The sequence below is a fragment of the Ursus arctos genome, unplaced genomic scaffold (assembly GCF_023065955.2).
Source record: "Ursus arctos isolate Adak ecotype North America unplaced genomic scaffold, UrsArc2.0 scaffold_1, whole genome shotgun sequence".
Lineage (NCBI taxonomy): Eukaryota > Metazoa > Chordata > Mammalia > Carnivora > Ursidae > Ursus > Ursus arctos.
The window spans coordinates 21,395,886-21,413,125 of record NW_026622763.1 but is presented as its reverse complement, the minus strand read 5'-3'; the positions used below and the strand labels follow the sequence as shown (position 1 = coordinate 21,413,125).

General features: G+C 35.9%; 1 protein-coding gene across 1 annotated transcript in view; it reads right to left on the bottom strand.

Annotated features, from left to right (window-relative positions):
• THSD7B (thrombospondin type 1 domain containing 7B) overlaps positions 1–17,240 on the bottom strand; it is a 576,660-nt gene that overhangs the window by 220,412 nt on the left and 339,008 nt on the right. The window contains exons 12-13 of the mRNA XM_057306371.1: positions 11,927–12,118; positions 5,783–6,046 (exon numbers count right to left, since the gene is read on the bottom strand). Coding sequence (XP_057162354.1) covers positions 5,783–6,046; positions 11,927–12,118 — 456 coding nt within the window. The remainder of the gene's footprint in view (positions 1–5,782; positions 6,047–11,926; positions 12,119–17,240) is intronic.

The window sequence follows — 17,240 nt, the reverse complement described above, 5'->3', positions numbered from 1 at the left end:
TAAATAGCATAAAAGCATAAGGCATAAAAGAGGTAAACTGTGACATCAGATATATACAAAGGAGGAGTGAAGGTAGAAACTCTATAGGCAAATGGAGATTAGTTATTATCAGCACAAAATGGACAGTTTTATTTGTGAGAAGTTTTAAGCTTCATCATAACTGCAAAGCAAAAATCTGGAGTAGATTCATCAACATTAAAAAGGGAAAGACAGAGCATATCACCGTGGATAAGGACCAATTTACAAGGGTAGGCACTAAAAGCAAAAATACCCGAAAGATCACAACAACCAGAAGGCAAATAATAAAATGGCAGTGATTAGTCCTTACATATCAGTAATCCCTCTACATATAAATGGGTTGCATTCACCAGTCAAAAGGTATAGAATGGCTGGATAGAGAAACAAAACAATCATATGATGCCTACAGGAGACTCATCTCACCTTTAAAGACACACACTCAAATTTTGAAGGGAAAGAATATATCTCATTCAAGTAGAAACCAAAAGAAAGTAGGGGTAGCAATACTTAGACAAAATAGACCAAGCCAAAACAAAACAAAAACAAAACAAAACAAGAAACCAAGTTTATAGAATAGAGGAGTAAATATATTAAGAAGATGTAACATTCATAAATGTATGCACATCCATTATCAGAGCCCCTAAGTGTATTAAATAAATACTAACAAATCTGAAGAGAGAAATATACAATTATATAACAATAGTAGGGGAGTTGAACACCACACCGTCTCTAATGGATAGATCACCCAAACAGGGGAAAAAAAAAAAAAAACAAGGAAATGTTAGAATCGAACCATACTTTAGACAAACAGACTGACATACATACATTATATATATATAAACATTCCATCTAACAGAAAAATCTGCTTAAGATTTCAAAGAATATATGGTTTCCTCAAGTGCACATGGAACATTCTCCAGGATAGAACACAGAATAGGACACAAAACAATACCTACCAACATTTAAGAGTGAAATCATACCAATTTTCTTTTCTGACCACAACAGTATGAAACTAGAAATCAGTAAGAAAAAGCTGGAAAGTCTACAAATATGTTGAAACTAAACAGCAAACTTCTGAACAACCAATGGGTCAAAGAAATCAAAAGGGAAATCACAAAGTTAAAAGTTAACTTAATTGAACATAGTAATAAAATAAAACGAAATGACAAACAAAATGAGAAAAAAAAAGTTAACTCAAAACAAATGAAAATGGAAAAACAACCTATTGAATCCTATGAGACCCTGCAAAAATAGTTCTGAGAGGCAAGTTTATGGCAATAAATGGATACATTAAGAAATCAGATCTCAAACTAACCCAATACCTCAAACAACTAGAAAAAGAACAGATTAAGTCCAAAGTTGTCAGAAGGAAGGAAATAAGATCACAGGGGAAGTAAATGTAACAGGGATCAGAAAAACAGGAAAGATCAATGAAAGTTTATTTTTTTTAACAAAATTGACAAACTTTTAGCTAAACTAAGAAAAAAAGACTCAAAATTAGAATAGGAAGAAGAGATGTTATAACTGATACCACAGAAATACATGGAATCATGAGACTACTATGAATGATTACATGCCAAAAGATTATATAATCTAGAAGACCCAAATTTCTAGAAACACACAGCCTACCAAGACTGAATTAGAAAAATCTGATCAAGCCAATAATGGGTAAAGGGATTATATCAGTTATCAAAGCCTCACAACACAGAAAATCCCAGGACTAGATGGCTTCACTGGTGAATTCTACCAAACATTTAAGAAAAACATTAATGCCAATTCTTCTAAATTCCTCTGGGGCAGTGGGGCGGGGGGGGGGGGGGGAGCACGGGGATGAACTGGAGGAAACACTTCCAATCTCCTTCTACAAGGCCAGCATTAGCCTGATGCCAAAGCCAGATATGGACACTACAAGACTACTATAGAATATTACTTATGAAAATAGATGAAAAAATTAAAATATTTGGAGACTGAAATGAAGAACATTATACACTATGATCAAGTAGGATTAATCCCTTCAACTCAAGGATGATTCAACATACAGATCAATAAATGTAATACATCACTTTAATAGAATAAGAGGTAAACATATGATCATTGCAATAAATGCCAAAAAAGCATGTGACAAAACATCACAACTTTTCACAATATAAACCCTCAACAGATTGTGTATAGAAGAAACATACCAAAACATAATGAAGGCCATATATATGACACTCTTAGCTAACATTATATTCAATGTTGAAAAACCGAAAGCTTTCCTTTAAGAACAGGAAAAAGACAAGATTGCCTACTGTCACCTCTTATTCTATACAGTACTGGAAGTCCTAGCTAGAGAAATTAAAACCAAAAAAATGGCACCCAAATCAGAAAGAAGTAAAATTGTCACTATTTGCAGTTGATATTTTGTGTATAGAAAATATCAAAGACTCAACCAAAAAACTGTTGAAGCTAAGCAACTTCAGTAAACTTCCAAGATATAAAACATCAACATACAGAAATCATTTAAGTTACTATACATTAATTATGAAGTATCTGAAAAATAAATTATCCCATTCACCATAGCACCAAAACAATAAAATACCTAGTAATAAATTTATCCAAGTGAAAGATCTGTACAATGAAAACTACAAAACTTCCTTGAAAAAAATTGAAGTAGATACAACAAATGGAAAAAACCACTTGTGTTCGTGGATCAGAAGCATTTTGTTAAAATGTTCATGCTACCTAAAGCCTTCTATAGATTCAGTGTAATCTCTGTCAAAATTCAAAGCATAATTCTTCACATAAATAGAGAAATGAAACCACCAACGACCCCAAATAGCCAAAGCAAATCCAAGAACAAAGATGGAGGTATCACATTTCCTGATTTCAAATTACACTACAAAGCTGTTGGAATAAAAACAGTATTACTGGCATAAAAATGAAACACAGACCAATGAAACAGAATCGAAAGCTCAGAATAAAACCCATGCATTTTCAGCCAACTAAAACTTGACAAGAGAAGAAATAACACCTAGTGGGGAAACGATATCTTCAAATGGTGTTGGGAGAGCAATGCAGAAGAACAAGGAAATTGGACCCCTATTTTACAGCATTCATCAATTAACAGAAAATACATCAAAGCATTAAATAGAAAACCTGATACCAGGACACTCCTAGAAAAAAAATTTAGTGAAGCATCTCTTTAACACTGGTTTTGGTAATGATGTTTTAGATTCATCACTAGAACAACAAAAAACCAAACAATACTACATCAAACTTAAGCTTCTGCATAGCAAAGGAGACAATCAACAAAATGAAATGGCAACATAGCGAGTGGGAGAAATTTTTTGCCAACCATGTATCCAATAGCAGGTTAATATCCTAAATATACAAAGAACACATTCAATCTAATTATGAAATAGGCAGAGAAACAGACATTTTCCCAGCGACATCCAAATGGTCAACAGGTACATGAAAAGATGCTCAACATCACCAACCATCAGGGAAATGCAGCTCAAAATCACAGTGAAATAACACCATCTACCTGTTAGAATGGTTATAATTAAGAAGAAATAATGTGTGTTGAGGAGGTTATGGAGAAAAGGGAACCCTGGTACACTGTTGGTGAGAATGTAAATTGGTTCAACCACTATGCAAAACAATATTAAAGTTACTAAAAAAATTAATTGATCTACTATAGGATACAGCAATCCCACATCTGGGTATATATCCAAAGGAAATGAAAATAGGGTATCCAAGAAATATATATACTTCTGTGTTCATTGAAGCATTTTCCACAATAGCCAAGATATAGAAACAACCTAAGTGCCCATCAACAGATGAATGGATAAAGATGTGATCTATATATGATAAATATTTATCTCATACATAAAAAATGAAATATTTGGCCATAAGAAAGGACATCCTACCATTTGTTACAATATGGATAAACCCTGAGGACATTACACTAAAGAAGGTAAGTCAGAGAAAGGCGCATACTGTAGGATATCACTTACGTGTCAATTTAAAGAAGTCAAACTTGTAAACACAGAATGGTGGTTACCAGGAGATGAGGGGTGGGGAGGGGTGGAGAGGACAGATGTTATTAAACTGTTTAAATTTACAATGAATAGTACGTAAGACCTAGAGATTTAATGCACAGTACAGTGAATACACACCAATATTGCATTATAATCAAACTAGCTAAGAGACGAACTTCATTCATTACTCCAACCACTAAGAAATAACTCCGTAATGTGATAATGGTGCTAAGTATCACTACAATGGCAATCACTACCACATAAAAAACAAACTGACATGTTGTAACCTTACATTTACACAACATTGTAAGTCAAACGCATTTCAATGGGAAGAACGAAAATCAATTTTTAGAAAATAAACCAATATATATATAAAAAAACAAAAAACAAAAATTAAAGTCAACTAGCTTTGGCTTCCATAAAATGGGTCCACAACTTGCTTCTGATGTGTTTAATGTTTCTCTGAGTCAAATCTCTGAAGAAAAATTTTATAGAGTAACCCAAGGAAGCAGAGCAATGATATCACCAATTAGAAAGTTATTAAGCCTTACGTTACATTCATATGAGGATACAGGAATATCTTAAAGAACAGCTAATCCACTGGCAATGAAGACAAACTGTCATTCACCTGACTTCTCTAACAGAACTGAATTCAACTTACCATTATTATTATTATTGAGAAAGCTTATTAGAACATAAGACTTTGATGACAGAGACCAAAGTCTTTTCCTTCCAGAGTTTGCCAAACAAGAATTCTTTCATGTACTCTGTAAAATTCCTAATCATTTGTCTTTTTTTATATATTTATAAATATATATATATTTAACATATATTTATAAATATATATATTTAACATATATTTATAAATATATATATTTAACATATATTTATAAATATATATATTTAACATATATTTATAAATATATATATTTAACATATATTTATAAATATATATATATTTAACATATATTTATAAATATATAAATACATATATATTTATAGATTTATATATTTATATGTATTTTTATATATTTAAATGTATAAATATATATTATATATTATATATATTATATAAATATATATAAAGCTACAAACTAGAGTATGAAATTCATTAAGTTCCATTGTAATCATTAGTCTCAACACCCTCCCCTCCAATCAACAATTATCCCGACTGTATTTAATCTCATTCTTTTCCCCATTCACCCATCTTTTTCAAATTCTCCCAAGGTTCAAAAAAGGCAGTTTTCTCCCTGAATAACAGCTCACAAAATTCTCCCAGATGGCTTTTTTCCACAGTTTTATTCTATTAGTTTGGGTATACTTATATATTGCATTATAAAACATTTAAAATAAAAGTTTTCTTTGGTAATTTGTCAACTATCTTAGAAGAAATTCAAGGCTTGATGCTTTCTATATGTATGATCAGAGCACCAAAAAACACCACAAAATATATTTTGTATTAAATATGGCTTTTCCAATGAAGTAGAGCAACTGCACTCATCCACAGTTAAGTGGCCCAAAGTGAAGTATAGAGTGAGGTGAGTCAAAGATTCAAAATAATCACATTCCAAATAATCGGTGACATGTGGGTATGTGCATTCCAAATGCCTGTATTTTATGAAAGACAGCGTGTTATTAACAAAGAACTATTAAAGAACAAAGCCCCTCATTCTAGACCTTGGATACACCTCCTGGACTCTCGGTGTCTATTCCCATCTGTTACTCCTCAGCCATCTCCTTACCAGAGCTGCTGCAGTGGGAGGGGTCAACAGGTCTTCCATTTTTATCGGAGCAGGCTATTGCTCGAAAACGCATGCCTTTTCCACATTCTTTGCCTTCTCCTTGTACCCGAAATCCTCGTTGAGACGCTCTTCTGCCTTCTGGAAGAATGCAATCTGACCAGTTTCCATAAGGCTGAGATATAAACACATCACAAGGGCATAGTTCTGTTTCTATGAGAGGGTACAGGTCAGAGTCCTGGCATTTCTCTTTCTTCCTGCTTTTCCCTGTTCCAAAAAAGAGACAGTGATATATTAATTTCACATCTGTTTGGTTAAGTCACATTATTGTCTTTACTAGCATTTATTTACTAAATGTCAAATACAGCCTTCCCCTGCCCTTCTCCAATTTTTTTTTTTTTTTTAACACCATGAAAGCAAATCCTAGGACAACTGAAGCAACTCTCAAAGTAACTGAAATTAAAGTTAATTTGAGGGGCGCCTGGGTGGCTCAGTTGGTTAAGTGTCTGCCTTCGGCTGGGATCAAGCCCCACGTTGCACTCCTTGCTCAGCAGGGAGGCTGCTTCTCCCTCTCCCGCTGCTCCCGTCTTATACTCTGTCAAATAAAATCTTTAAAAAAAAAATAAAGGTAATTTGAAAATAAAATTGATTTTATATTGATAGTGGCAAAAAAAAAACTAAAAGATATTTGCTATAGTGATTCAACAACTAGAAAGTTTTTATTACGATTTTTCCTATAACTTGTTCGTAAGAACAGATTACCTTGTCTCAGTTTTCCTTGAAATTAATGGTTTCCAGGGAAACCAACAAAACACTGGAAATACTAACATTGTCTTTTTGACGTACATTTTTGGAAACAGTTTATTTATTCAAAGAACAAAATAATATCCTCCCATACAATGGCCCTGAAGTGAGGCTTGGCGTCACTCGGGGTATGGCAGATAAAGTACAACTTATTTTGGTCCTTGCCATCAGGCAGCTCACAAATGCTGACATAAGAAAAGGAAATAAACGCTCAAATAATGTTGGGTAATTTAATCTGAGAAAAAGCTGTGGCTTCCACTTTGAAGAGACCTTTTTAACTTAAGTATTCTAGAATAGGGCTTCACCTTAATCAGCTGACTTTGATGGACCTTTTAGCTGTGATCCTGTCTTTGAGTAATGAGAATGCAGAATCATTTCCCACTGCTCTGAGTACTTCATAATCATGTTTAATGGGATTTCAAGTCAGCATGTAACTTGATTCAACTCTCCTGCCAACACACTTCCACTAGATTCCTAAAAATTTTCTAATAGATCAGATTTTTTTTTTCCTCATTAGTAAGTCGTCAGCTAGAGTATTGGCTGGTTATAAAAAAAAAATGAAGTAGGCTGCTTTATTCCCAGTGTTTATAGGGGTTTTAGAAATGCTTGATTCAAGCTGATGCATGGGATATTATCTCATTTTCAAATAGTTTATACACAATTTTATAGTTGCTGCCTGGATGATTGGCTCTATGGTCTGACATGTTGCTTATGGCCACAATAAATAAGGACTCCTGCAGGTCTGAAATGATCTTGCAGGAGCTTCAGCCTTGCCACTATCTCTTTGGGAGGATGTATTCATTCACCTTTACCATTAACGAGAGCACTTAACGAGAAAAAAGTTTGAGAAACACAGACTCTGTCATGGCTGTGAGAATTTACTGGTTGAAAGGTCCATGCGTGGTAACTGGTTTCTTCCTGCCAGCACTTAACATACCCAAATCTCTGGTGCCTCTTAAGTGTCCGTAAAACAAAACAAAACAAAACAACCAAAAACCAAAAAAACTGCTGTCTCCATGTCTCCAATTTCTATTCTCTTCTCAACTCGTTTAAGCCTGGAGTCGGAGTCTACCTCTTCTTTCCTACTATTAACAAAGTAATCAAACAAATGAAGCCATGGAATATCTTTATACCTTATCCTTCAGACTGAATCTTTCAATGATTGTTCAAAATGTTGACCACGCCATCATTGTTGAAATAGCCTTCCCAAATTCCAGGGTATCTTACATCTTTGTCCCTCACCCCCGCCATTCCTCTGGGAATATCGAATTTGGTTTATTGCATTGTTTCCCCTCTCTACATCTCTTAACTGATGGGGTTTCTCAGGGCACTGCCCTAGGTCCTCTTCTTTTCTGATCCATTATCTTCACTCGGAGTTTAAAGAACTCTCTATCTCTCTTAAATTCCTAATTATTATCTCCATTCTAGATTTCTTGGTCAAGCTTCTGAGCCACAGACTGGAACCTAAAGGGCCAATCAAACTCAACCTGGCAAAATCCATACTCAACCTCTTCACACCTTCACAGGGCCTACCTTTCTCCATCTTCATTTCCCCAATTACAGCAACATGACCAAGTCAAAATCTAAAATGTCACACTTGACTTCTGTTGTACTACCTGCATCTGTTTAATGACAAAGATCTATCATTTCAAATGATTAAGCAGCTCTTAAATCCGTCTTTGTTTCCATTCTGACCAATACCACACATATTTAGCCCATCTCCAAAATTCCAGCTTAAATCCCCACAACGGCTTCTTCTAGTATTTTATTGCCATTGTCCTTCAGATTCCCTTCAATCTTCTCTCCACACTGCAGCTAGAAGCAGCTCACAAAGATGGAAGTCTGATCACATCATTCATCTACTTAAAACTCTTCAGTGACTTACTAGTTCATGGAATGAATTCTAGACCCCTTGCTTTGGTCATCAAGGCTCCACAGTACTGAGATCATTAGGACCTGCCACCTGCTTATGTTGTGCCATTCTGCCTCTGGCATGTTACAAGCTAGACATACTGAGCATATTTCAGTTCCTGGAAATTCCTCACTGGTTTCTGGTCTTTGCAGTTCTTACGCCAGAAACCTTAAGTTCCAACCTCCTTGCATAGTCTACTTAATGCCTACTCGTCCTTCAGGTCCAAACTAATACCTTACCCCTGCCAGAAAGCCATCCTTGGGACTTGTCATCTCAGAGTACGGAAAAGGTAGTCTTCTGTACTTTCCTTATTCTATAACAAACTATGCCTTTCCAAGGATGTTCACACCCCAGTTCTTGGAACCTATAATCATGCTACCTTATATGGCAAAATGGACTTTGTAGATGTGACTAGGATTATGGGCCTTGAGAGAAGATTATTCTGGATTATCTGGGTGGGTCCAACTTAATCACATGGTTTTACAATTAGAAAACCTTAAGGACTAAGAATAGTCAGACTCAATGTTACTGAATTTCAAGATGGAAGAAGAGTCATGAGCCAAGGAATGTGGATAGCCTCTAGAAGCTAAGAAAAACAAAAACAAACAAAACAAAAAAACATTTTCCCGTAGAGCCTCCAGAAAGGCATGCAGTTCCACCAACATCTTGTTTTCAGCCTTGTGAAACTGAAGTTTGCTTTAGACCTACGTAATTGTGAGATAATCAATTTGTGTTGTTTTTAAAGGCACTAAGTTTTGTGGTAATTTGTTAAAGCAGCAATAAATTAATGTAGCACTAATATAACAGCTATTGTCTTAAGTTCTATACTATGTTTTCATTGTAATAAAATCTCCATCTTCTATTACACTGTAAGCTCTTAAATTAGGATCATGTCTATTCCTGACTAGTATTTCTAAGCCCTAGCACACATAAGTGGTCAAGAAAAATGTTCATTAAGAAAAGGAGGTTTAAAAAAGTGGAGTGGGGGAGAAAGAGAAGACAAAAGGACTAAGTGAGAGAGAGCAAGAGACAGTAGGAAGAAAAATATTCATCTACAAGGCAACCAACAGTTGCTGGCAGAACAAGTATTCTCTATGTGGTCTCTGTATTTGGGATAATCTTAATTACATGACATCACTGAAGAAGGATTTAAGTTAATACAGAAATGGTTCTCAAAATGAGAAACAAATTATTAGTGGTCCTTTACTTTGATTACATTATAGTAAAAGAAAAAATCAGCATTAACCTTTGGATTCAGGAGTTTACTACTAAAAAACAAGCTAAAACAAACAATCCCTAATACAACTGTAAAGACCTTTCCCCCCCTTAAGTCAGAGGGAAATTTTTGACTGTTCCCACAAGAACGTAAAACTACAAGTATGTATTAAATTGTTTTATTTATTCAGTTATTTTGTATATTAACCTAAAATCTGCTTAATAGATTATTTTCAGCAGTGTATAAACTGTCACTATAATTACCATTCGTGATGGTAATTATATGATGATCTAGTTTGGGTACAACACCCAGGATATCCAGATATTGAATTCAAGTCTCTTGTTAAAAATGGAAAAAAGAACTCACTAGATGGTCCCTTACTCCATAGAGTGGCCTGTATTTTTGTCTGGGCTTCGTTATGTGTCTTTGTTAAAGAGAATCACACAGTCTTACAGGCTAAGTCCATGCCTTGTAGTGCCCTTCAGGTTAGAGAGGACTGAAGTTTACCACCAAATTACACGTGAGACGCCAAAATACAAGCAGAGTGCCACAACAGTAAAAATAAGTCTTAAGTGAAAAAATTACAATTCACTACTTCTCACTGCACACACAGTACAGAATTGTTGATTTTTCTTCCTACAACTCTTGTGTTTCATAAAGTTGACCAACCTAATTAAGGTGTTTCCAAGACGTGAAGAAACAAAGATCAATCGTCCAGCAAAAATCATAACCAATAATTTAGAAAAATTCTAAGTAGTGTGTTTTTTTTTTAAGAGGAGTAATTCTTGGGATAGAGTCTGCAGAAAAATGTACAATGGTTCTTCCAATATTTACATAAAAAGTGTATTTTAAGTAAGCCAAATGCATTAGTTTTCAAGCTGTACTAATTCAATAAATACCCTGGGTTTTTCCAGTAATCCCACTCTCAATTTGCAGGTCTAAAATACCATTAGTAAACTCTCAAGAAAAGAAAACTGGCCACTAATTAAAACCTTCCTTTCCCTCTAAAGGAAATTCTCATATCAAAGATAAAGAGAATTGCCAGAATGATGGCTTCTGAAGCTGTAGGTACAAATGCGCACACCAAGTTTTACTGTTACCCCTGAACTTGAAATTACTCCAAACACATTCTACCCCATTATATTCCAAGAACTTGTTTCACCTTAGAAACACAAGCAATGTTGCACAAAGTTATATTTGCACAGTTTTTTGTAGAAGAGAGCACAAAGTACAATATATTTTGTTGTTTCCATTTGATTCTATATTTGACTTACCCTCATGAATGGGCTTCTGATTTGTGTGCAGAAACCTTGTTAAAGGCTCTCATCGATTAAGTAAATCCATTAGCATGAGTTAAATTTAAAACATAATCTTGTAAGCCATACATTCAAACAAAGGGAATTTGAAACCAAGAGAATTAGCACTCGAACTGCTTATAACAAATGGTCTTCTGTGCTTAATTCTTCAATGTCAACAATTCTATTATCCCAGTGATTATTTTAGCATTTTTCCTTTGGGTCTTTAGTACCTAAATTAAGTTTTCTGCATATTCAAATACAACTAAAAGAAATTGTGGGGTATTTATCTAGACAAGTAGTACAATACATTAGACTGCATCAATTATTTGTATATTACAGGTAAAAATTGCTCCAGCGCCTTGATTAAACTATTAATTGCTTTAATTTCCATTCAATTGCACGGATGTAAATAGAACCAAAACAACACGCCACAAAAGCAGAACCGATATATGTAATCTGACTTTTATCTTACGCTACTAAAATTTTAAAATGTCAAGTTGCTTGTAAAATAATGGCAAAAAAGAATGATATAGATTACATTTGCCTTTGTTGTGTTTTACAAATCAGTCACTGCTTTCAACCCTGTTGAGCTCCTGGCATGACCAAATACCAGAAACTTTGCCATTAGCTACTCCGACGTAGTGGGTGGCTATGTTGCCATTTACCACTGTAAAGATTAGAAAGCCATAGAGAGGAACTTCACAGCTATAGAATGGTTCACATAATTCACTTCACAAGTATTAGTTCAGTACATACTATGTGCCAGGCACAGGTGCAGAAGATACATAATGTTAGGGAAGGGCTGGGAAAAGGAGAGGCCCGATACAATTTCTAGTCCTTCTGGAGCTTCCATTCTCTTTGGCAGGTTTAGGAGTACATCCCTTGTCTGAAGCTAAGAAATGGAAAGCATACCGTACCTGTGAGCTGTCGCCGTCGACTTCGGGTTGCTTCACAGTTTGTGGGGCAGGGTGTAAACTTGGACCAAATCGTGAAGGTGCAGTCATCTCGACATGGGACTGTGCATTCTTGTACAAGGGGAGGCATGCCATTTGTCTGCTTGAGGCATTCCAGCATTTCTGCTGACTGGTTATCAGACATACAGGAGACGGCTTTAAAAAAAAAAAGAAAAAAGGATTCTTTTGTTATTATTTTGATTAAATCATTCTGTTGCTTGTTCTTCAACAAAATAGAAGAATCTCCCAGTGTTTGAAAATCTGGTTATCACTGTGATTATAAAAGGTGTTCTACACAGCTAACCTTATTTCTCTCTGGAAATTAAACGTTTATCATTGCCAGCGGAGGTATCTGAAGATTTAATTGGTTTCATTATTAATCCAATTTGGTTGCATTGACAGCACAACCAAAATAACTTTCAGTAATTTATTGTACATGAGCTTTTGAGACTCTGATCTCCGAGGATGATCTAAAACTAGGAAAGAATGTGTAAGAGTAAAACAGGAGGACAAAAAGGGGACAAAACCATGAATATCATGTGAATTCTTCCTACTTTTTTTAAAGATTTTATTTACTTATTTGACAGAGATAGAGACAGCCAGTGAGAGAGGGAACACAAGCAGGGGGAGTGGGAGAGGAAGAAGCAGGCTCCCAGCAGAGGAGCCTGATGTGGGGCTCGATCCCATAACGCCGGGATCACACCCTGAGCCGAAGGCAGACGCTTAACCACTGTACCACCCAGGTGCCCCGAATTCTTCCTACATTTTAATTGACTTAACTTGTTTGAATGGCATTTCTGGAAGTGGTCCTATTTTCACTTCAAACCAGTATTTAAAAAAAAAATAATTTCTGTTGTCCATTAGTAAACTTTTTTTTCCTTATTAACATTTCAGAATCAATGAAAAATTTTTAATATTTTTTTTTTGGAGTAGGCATAACCTATCCAGGTCACTCCCATTACAGATATCCTATCAGTTGCAGATAATTCTTCAAATTTCACTCACAAACTTTTTCAACTAGAAGGTCTCTAGTCATACCGTAAAATAACCAAAATCCTGAGGTAAAGAACTTATGCTTAATTCTGTATTTGATTCTTTAAGCTAGTGACTTTTTATTCAATTATAAAGGAAATTTTTGTGTATGTTTTATTCACCTTAATTATGGACCTTGTAGGGAGGTGTCTTTATATTCTTTAGACTAGTACATCTCCCCCTTGGCACTACTGACATTTTGGGTTGGATACTTTGTGTAGGCATTTGTTTCCCGTGCACTGAAGATATTTACCAGCATCCTTGGCCTCTACCTGCTAGATGCCAGCAGCACACACCCCCTCCCAGTTGTAAAAACCAAAAACTCCAGACATTGCCAAATGTTGCCCCAGGTGAAAACTACTCTTCTAAACTGATTCCTAACCATGGATATCTAGGAGAATGCACAGATTCTATGGCATGACTTCGGACCTACAGCATCAACATCTCTGGGGGAGAATTCGAGGCATATATTTTTAAGTGTCCCAGGTGGTTCTGATGCAGTCTTTCCTCCGACAACCCATATTTGGCACGGTGCCTGTGGATATGGTGTAAGTTAATGGGTATTTGCTGAATTGCTCATCCTAAAGAAATCATAGTTTAAGATGAGTTTTGTGACAACTCTAATATCTTCCAAGGTACAAGGAATAAACATACCACAGCTTAGGATCAACACTGTTAAGAACAGTTTGTATGAAAAGTTCTATAATTAGGGTAAGTGTACACAGGGGCTCCATTTAATTGCCCATTCTTATATTCTCAACTCCTTTCATTATTCTGAGTGCAGAGAACAATTCAATCTGATTTTTTTTTTTTTTAATAACTGAAAGCCAAATCCATCCCATGTTTTAAGACCAAGGAATTAGCAATGGATACATATGCAATACTTCCCAATTTGTACATCTCCTCTGTGGCAGGTGAAGTTATACACTGGTTTTGAGTAATTTTTTTGCTTTTGTTTTTATCTACATCCTAGGAACAAAATCCATTGCACATAAAGCCAACATCATCTATGTTTGTTTTGTTGGGAATATTACAGCCATTAATGATGAAAACACCAACATACTTTATCTCAAGTAGGCTACAAGCAAATGTTATTTGAATTGCATGTTTAGATAACCAATCTGGAGTCAATTTAGGGGACTTGTATCTTGCCAAGGTATTTTTTCCCCTCAAGATGACAATGCACTGATTAACATGAAGAGGAATTTTAAATACTTTAAAAAAGCGTTGCTCTTTGAAATCCAAACCTCTATGTATACAAAAATAAGGTATTTTTTTCAATGAAGTTTTTAAAATTATTTTTCCGCATTAGTTTATAATTTGACAACTATGATAAATACTCAATGATACTTTGAAATCTTACAAACCAAATTAGCAAAAACTGGATTTATGAATGCCTATATGGAGCTATTGTGCATTAATGAAAGAAAGCATCAAAAATGAATAGCTATAGTATATGATATAATTCGGAGACATTCTTATCAGATGGTATGAATAAAAATTCCAACTCCAAACATCTGGGAGTTACATGAACGGAGTTATTTAATCTTTGTGCTTAGACTCATCTTTGAAATGATTATAAGAGAACCTATAACAAAGAGTTGTGAGAAAGTTTAAGACAGTAGCTCTCATACACTGAAGGTTCAATAAATGCTATTGACTTAATTTTGTATTTAATTTTAAGTTTTTATCTTAAATCAAGCAGGCTGATCATTCTCCTCTCAGGTACACATGCACACACTGTCACCTTCCATGGCTCATTTCTTCCTCGGACATCCTCAGAATCTGAGGCATGTAGGAAAGGAAAAACCACGGTTGAATCTCACAGGATTCTGGCACTACACTTAAAAAGAACCATTAGTCAAAGAATAGGTCAAATAGGTCCTAAACATATTCCTTACATTAACAGGGTTATGTAAAACAAGTCAGACATTACTCCTATACAAACTGACGTAATAGAGTAGTCTAACAGAGACATTAGAGATCTCTAAGGGCCAAAGAAAACATTGACAGTTGTAGCATGAAATTTCACGACACCCACATTAATCTCAAGACCGCTGCTCTGTGTTATTACTGATGGTCTATTAACTCAAGGGTGAGTGGCAACTGATACACTACAGATCATACAATCATCTGCTTAGGTCAGGCATTACGGCTCCCAGATTTCTCCAAGTTCAAGATTCTAATTTCTTTTCAAGTGTGAAAAAAATGACCAGACACAAAAACATAAACGAAGGGTGCTTAGGTGGCTTAGTTGGTTGAGTGAACAACTCTTGGTTTTGGCTCAGGTATAGTCTCAGGGTCATAAGATCGAACGCCCTGCTGGGCTCCCACTGGACCTGAAGTCTGCGTGGGACTCTCTCTCCTCCCCGCCCACCACCTCGCAAGCGTGAACACACGCACACTCTCTCCCTCTCCAATAAGCAAAATCTTAAAAAATATGAATATTTCTTGGGAATGTTGTAGTATAAAATGAATCCTTTAGTAAACATTTACGGGAAGACTGGATATTGAACTATGCTAGTGGGTAGGAAATTACTAAAGAAAAATATCAAGCACAAAGTCTGCAGGACTGGAAAACCAGGAAATGAGAAGATATTTGGAGTAAATGAGGATAACTAGTAGCTAGTGGCACAATTCAGTGACTCCTTTCATCAGGCAACGCATGGGGAAAGGGTATTTTTTAAACATATTATTTTAAATCTACAGTATAGTTCTTAACAACTAAAGGTGTGTAGACTCAAGTCAGAACTTATTTTGAGAAAACAGAGGTGGCAAAGTATACTGATACAATTATAAGCCCTGGTGTCAAACAGAACTAAGACTGACTCTTCACACGCCCCCCCCCCCTTTTTTTTTTACTGTTACCTTGGGCAAGTTATGTAAAAAGAGTCCATTAACTCATCCATACAATGAGAATAATACTTACACCATATGATAAATTGATGCAGATGAAGTATTTAGCACAGCAGTAAGCACTTAGTATAGGTGCCCAGGGGCTGATTTTTTTGTTTGAAAGCGTGCAAGCAAGTGTATGAATGGGGGGGGGGGGGAGAGGGAGAGAATCTCATGCAGACTCTGCTGAGCAGGGAGCCCAAAGAGGGCTCCATCTCAGCACCCTGAGATCATGACCTGAGCTGAAACCAAGAATTGGACTCTTAACCAACTGAGTCACCAAGGCACCCCGTGGAGAGTGACCTATTTTTATGATAAAGTCTACTAGATATCAAAATATTACAAGCATCAGGAAAGAAGAATCCAACATCACTTGACTTGGTTCAGGAAGAATTTTCCAAATGCCACTATCAATAGTCTTGGTCCCTAAGAAGTAGAACTGGAGCTTCCCTTCCATTACAATATTGAAGTCAGTTGCCTATTTCAAAGACTGCATGGCTCTCCCAAGATACAGTCTACTCTATTTCCAAGTGATGCTCTGTGCATTCTGCTAATTGTTATAAAAATGAGGCTTATAAGCTACTATATGAGATCACAACTCAAGTTCTGAGAAAGTCAGAAACTGAAATCCAAGGCCTGTTGGGAACTCTTTCCAGAAAAACCAAGATGAAGGGGGAATGAACCATGAGAGAAAAACCAAGATCAAAATCCTTAACAAATCTTAAGAGTTTCATGAGAGGACAGTGAACATTTGCACAGAAGAGCGGTGGCCATATTTGCAGCTTCATACCTCACTCATTGAGGTGGTCGTATCCAGCCCAAACATGTACCATGCCTCTCTATGCTAAAGCTGAATTCAAAAGCATCTTAGCATCTAAGGTTTAGAGGGATTTATCAAACTTTTCTGACCATTAGAACCATTTGTGCTTCATTACCAATCAGGAGAGGAATGAAATAAGGCAAAGAAATAAAACTTCTGCCCTAAAATCAGAAACACGTCTTGAAGTCATTTTCTCTACTTCCTTGGTGGTCTAAACGTTAGACTTTGCTTATACACCTGGACTTTTATTACCTACAGCTTCCTCCCTACTTTTTTTTTTTTTTTTTTTTTTAGATTTTATTTACTTACTTGACAGAGAGAGAGAGCCAGCAAGAAAGGGAACACAAGCAGGGGGAGTGGGAGAGTAAGAAGCAGGATCCCAACAGAGCAGGGAGCCCGATGCAGGGCTCGATCCCAGGACCTTGGGATCATGACCTGAGCCAAAGGCAGACGCTTAACGACTGAGCCACCCAGGTGCCCCTCCCTATTGATCTTATTGAACCTGATCCATTAATTCATCCATCCATCCAT